Source organism: Gastrolobium bilobum, unplaced genomic scaffold (assembly GCF_033153095.1).
Source record: "Gastrolobium bilobum isolate Gb01-03AN ecotype WA unplaced genomic scaffold, APGP_CSIRO_Gbil_v1 utg56496, whole genome shotgun sequence".
Taxonomy (NCBI): Eukaryota; Viridiplantae; Streptophyta; class Magnoliopsida; order Fabales; family Fabaceae; genus Gastrolobium; species Gastrolobium bilobum.
This window is the reverse complement of record NW_026898899.1, coordinates 39,865-45,650: the sequence shown is the minus strand read 5'-3', so window position 1 is coordinate 45,650 and position 5,786 is coordinate 39,865. Positions and strand designations below refer to the sequence as shown.

Here is a 5,786-nt window from a genome sequence, read left to right as displayed (position 1 = left end):
ACAAGTGCTCATCAACTCGTATAATTTAATTTTTTATTTTCCTATATTTCAAATAAAAATTATTTAAGATATAAATTATACTTAAATAGATAAAATAAAAAAGAAAAAAGAAAATTTATAAAACAAAATAAGAACGTTACGTAACCAGCTGGTCCAGCTTCTATATATATTGGACCTTCGTCATGTGCTTCACTCAGCTAGCAGAAAAATCTTAAAGCTTTCAAGAAACCAAACCCCAACTGTGTTATTGTCAACAATGGCATACGACAACAACGTTGATCTCTGTACTCATTTATCACTTGCTAGGTGTCCTTGTAATACAATGGTGTGTACCCATTTGTCACTTGGTAAGTGTCATTGCAACACAACCAATGAAGATGTCTTTGTTTCTTTAACCAAGAAGAGGAAGATGTCTGAAGAAACCTCTGTTGCTGCAAGAAAGAAGGTTTGTGGAGAGAGAAGTTGGGGTTACTCAACTGATTTGATGTTTTGTGATGATCCCTAGAAGATCCAAAAAGTCCTCAATTGCAGTGATCTTGGCAACATAAGCAGGCTCGCTCCCAAAAGATTTGGCTGAGAATTTAGTGGTGCCGGTGTTGGATGGTGATGTTGAAAAAGGTGTTCAAGTTGAGATTTGGGATATGGACACTGCCTCCATTCATTCTTTAGTTTTCAAGAAATGGGTTTCTTCAAGAAGCTATGTTTTCATTGGGAATTGGGTTAAATATTTTGTATCAAGAAGAGGCTTAAAGAAAGGGGATGAGATAAGCCTTCATTGGGATTCATACAATAATCGCTTTGATTTTTCTGTTCTTGATGCCATTTAGCATTGAAAGCAGTAATAGGATTCCTTTTGTAGAGAGGGTGTACTGATATTTTCTCTTGTTTTTATTGGTTTGTGCAATTTGAATTTTTTAGATTGTAAGAGCAATCTGAATATATGGTTTAAATTTGTTAAATGTTATGGTTTGCAAATTTGAATTACAATTAGAATTGCTCCCATAAGAAAGTTAATCAAATAACAGAATCACTGCGTACTAAGAAATATGTCTTGTATTTTATGTAGAACTGGTTGCATACATAAAATTACAAATAGCAATAACAGCATCGTCGCTATGTTGATTTTGTAGAACTGGTTGCTGACTTATGCCCTGAATATAATGTGGTTAGGTGTGTATTCTACACAATTACATGTAGCAATTGAACAACTAGTACTTTTTCTGATAAATTAATACATGGTGTGAAAATAAAAAAAAAATTTGATTTACATCCTTATGCAATTACAAAATTTCGATTTATCAAAGTATCAATATTAATTATTATTTTTATCGTTTGCTTACAGGGTCTCAAAAGATAACCAACCTGAGTTATTAAGAGCAAAGGATGCATCCAAGAATCTGATTGATTTAGGACTAGAGTTCACTCCTGCTGAACAAATTATCAAAGAGTCAGTGGAGAGTTTGAAGAGCAGGGGTTATATCTAATTTCTCAGATGCTGCAGAAACTTATGGGGATTGAATGCGCTGTTATAATTGGTGTTGGTGTTTAACATTCTTCTATCATTAATTTGAGTCATTGTTCATGCGATTTCTGTTTTTTATTTTTATTTTTTTACTTTCACTTGTGTTCGTATAACTACTGAGTGAAATGAGGGTGAACTTGCATCCAGTCACTGTAAGCTGTAACTACCAACATTTGACTGGAGTTCTTACGTATGAACTCTTAAGGTTATCAAAGATTGAGTGGTTTCACCTTCACAACTCAATTTGCTGATCAAAAGCATCTCCTTTAATTCCATTTATTACTATTTTTCACTTTGTATCCACTAATAAATATTGCCAAGTATCATAATTGCATTAGCTCAGCAAATAGTAATAAGGGTCATTTCTTAAACCACAATAGGATGACACATTTGTATCCAATTTTCACACACAAATCGGTGGTTTAAAATTAAAAAAATACTTATACTCACACTGACTTCTTTAAAATTAAAAAAAAAATTCAAACTAGTCTCAGTTCCTTTGTTTTTCTCTATTACAAGTTTATCTCCATTATTTGTCCTTAGTAGTTAGTAAGAACAAACAAAAGTAAAAATAAACACTATATGCTTCCTAAAGACCTAAACAGAAAATAGTAAATATGAGCACCAAGAGATGGCTATTCTCTGTGCAAACATCAAGAATCATGTTCATGGCTTTGTAGCCTCTCAGCAATTTGACTCATGCTAGGCCTCACGTTTCTGTGATCCGTAATAACAACAACCAATTCTCACATTCAAATAGAATTTTATGTAAGTATGATGCTATTGTAAATGTTTTTACAACTATAACTTATCAACGTCAAATGAGTGTTGTCATCTATGACAACTCTCTTGAGGCTGTAGAGGCTGTTAGTTTTGCTATATTCTAATGGAACACTATATATAGATGACTTCATGGTCTAACTGCATTGATTGTATAACATATCCTGTAGAACTGTATATAATAGGAACAACTACTTGATAAGCATACCTAAATTTTCCTGGCTAATTTTTTGTTTTTTGTTTTTATGTTTATAATGATGACTCTGAGATTTGAATTCATAACCTCGTAGAAAAGTATCCAAGCCCCTCACCAATAGTACACTCTAAGTGGTTTCCCAACTTACACTTACAACTTTTATTTATTTTTGGATACAATGGAACCTAATACAAACTATTCAAACCAATTCTAGTGGCTTTGACATTTAATTTTAAGTTGGGATAGTTATACTGTATCTTTTCTATCCAATTAATGAAGGTAAACGGAAAGCCAGCGCAGACAATCTAATGCAGCAGCAGCAACAACAACAACAACCTCCCCCGAAGAAAATTGCAACAGATGGTTCTTGAGTTGTGGTACCAATAAATCCAATGTTTAAATGCAAGGGCCAACAGGTGAATTTTCCACTATGATGGGGGTTTCGAATGTAGGCATGTCATAAATGAAGTCGTCAATTAAACAATGACAACATGCCAGAGAAGGTTGGATGTTAGCAATGGAAGGCATCTACCATTCTTGCTTAAGCTTGGAAGGATGACATGTGTACAAACCCCAATTTTGTCTATATCAAAAATGGCAAAAAACAATAGTAATTAAATAATAAAAACAGAAAAACAAATAATAATAACAAAAGAATGATGATAATAAGACACAGTGAAGCAGGATAAAAGCCATGATTCAGAATTAGACTTTATAGAGTCAAACAAAAATCTTTCTCTGCTATTCAAAGAATGATGAACACCAAAATGGAAAAGCACCCCTCATATTAGTGACATCTTGTATCCCCTATACCCTGCCAAGCTTAGGCATGATGTCAGATGAGAAAAAAAAGGAGAGGCTAGCATGGAAATGGGGAGAAGTTTGGTACTATGGTTATGAAGGGAAAACAACAAGGTAGGGAAGCAGAAAGCATAACACAATGAAGCTGGATGAGGTTGAACTGCTTTTTTTGAATTTTTGAGCTTGAAGGAGGTAAGAACCTCCCTTGTTCCTCATCTAGAACCTTGACTGCTTGCCTTGATATTTTGTTTATCTAATGTAGAAGGCTCTGATGTTAGTGAACTTAAAGAGTAACACTTTGAGTGAATACTCATTAAGCACACACATCCTTATGTTATGTTTTGTCCTATTTATCATACATCACTAAAAGGGTAAGGTATGCTAAAAAAACCCATCACATAAGATTAAAGTGAAAAGCAGTTATGAAGATGTTAGTCACTCACCACCAAAAATTGAAAATTTCGAGCTCTTCAAGTTAATCGCTACTATAATATTTGAAAAGTACGATATTAAGATTATCAAAACAAAATTTCTCTCTAGTCAAAAAGCCAACTTACACAGTTAAGTTTTTATAATCTTTTATAGTTTAAATAAATTTGCTAGTTTATTCCTTTCAACTATTTCACCTTAAAGAATTAGTTTGCATTGATTGATAATTTCGATTTTTAGCTTTTGATTGGTAATGTAATTTTTATAAAAAAATAAAAAATAAAGAAAAGAAAAAAAATGCAAGAAGTGCAAAAAATTTCTGGAAGCTCCACAACCACAAGTATACATTCTGCTCTGTTTCCACTGCAAATCCGATTTCTTCAATGGAAATGAATTTGAACATAAAAATTGAACTCGAATTTCAACTTCCCCTAAAACCCTAAATCCCCAATTGTTCTCCCCTTTTCCCATTTAACAAACCCTAAAGCCCAGAACGTCAAAATGGCAACCAAGGTTAGGATTTTTAAATAGGATAGGAGAAGGTGAGTCACGATGAAATGTTAGCCATTAGATATATAAAATGATTTAAGTGCCAAGGAGGATATATCAAGTGTCCTACACGAGAGGGGTTGCATGTGTCACTATCTATGTGTCTTAATTTTATACAACTATATTGATCTGCTTGTTCAATCCTTTAAAAAATAAAAATAAAAAACTTCAAATGTTTCAGTTTTGTCCGATAAGATATACTCTTTCAGGGAAATTAGAAATAAAGGAGACTTATATATCATTAAGCAGGTGGGGGTGAGAGCATGTGTTCGAATCTCCCCAGTACCACCTTTGAAAGGGATTTAAAACCTTAATCCTGGACCCGCCCCGAATCGGATTAGTTGCGAAGCAATGAACCGATTGGAATATTTTCAAAAAAGAAAAAAGTGTTTGTACATAAAATTATGGATATACTATAATTAAATGAATCAATTTTTTTTTTCAACTTTATAAATAATACACTAAGTTTTCTTTCTTTCACCACAATACAAAAAATGAAAATATTTTCATCCTTTACTCGAATTTGGTTGACTTAGACCAAAAGCAGATTGTTAAAAGCTACTTCTCAAAACATGACAAAATATGCTCGCGAAGACTATTATAATTTTTTATTTTTTTTTGTTTAAATTAGATATGATTCTTTTCAATACAAGTATGAAATCTTTTTAACATCTCTTTAGTTCTTGCCGACAGCAACGAAAAATTACTCTTCCAGTTTTTGCATATATTGTCCATGCATATTTTTCATTGCAACCTTGACTTATTCTCTTTTTATAGGGGTACATCGGTGTTCTGGTCTAGATAAATGGCCTTGCTCAGCCAGCACAATTAGCTACACTGCAGGGCCATCATCACTGAGCGCATAAAGTGTGTGACTTCCTTGTACATGTGTCCTCCTACATTTTCCAAGGCCGCATGATCCTGTACACGTTAGGGGTCACATAGCCTCTGTAACAGCCCGTTACGTACCGGTAATGTTATCATTGCATATGGTATTAAGCGCAGTTACAATCACAGTCATTGAGTTAATTAAATTACGGAAAAACTTTTTCTTTTATTAAATTCTTATAGTTAAACATTAATCATTTCCGTAATCAATTAAAAATAACACCGTAATCGTAAATGCAAAACTCGCGAAAGCATAAAACTCATTTATTATAACCCCTCTAAGCAATACCATTAACTCTAGGTTATAAAAACACTATTTTCAAAAATTTACACTGTGGTAATCGATTACCCTTCTTGAGGTAATCGATTACCAAAAGTTCCAGAATGAGGCAGTAGCTCAATTTGGGCTCCCCTGTTTTGGGTAATCGATTACCTTGACATAGGTAATCGATTACTGAACGAGGTAACCGATTACCTATGCAAAGGTAATCGATTACCTTCATCACAATGGCTCAATTTTTGCGTCCCCTGTTTCAGGTAATCGATTACCAAGGAAAAGTAATCGATTACCCTACTGCAAAAATGACAGATAACAGCATTTAAAACACAAAATGGGTGATG

At 33.4% G+C, this 5,786-nt stretch overlaps 1 protein-coding gene across 1 annotated transcript; it reads left to right on the top strand.

Moving 5' to 3' along the window:
• The first annotated feature begins 256 nt into the window (after positions 1-256).
• Positions 257-827, top strand: LOC133285208 (uncharacterized). Its single transcript, XM_061482396.1, has 2 exons — positions 257-467; positions 553-827. Exons 1-2 carry the CDS (start codon positions 257-259, stop codon positions 825-827), a joined length of 486 nt encoding a protein of 161 aa, XP_061338380.1.
• The last annotated feature ends 4,959 nt before the right edge of the window (positions 828-5,786 follow it).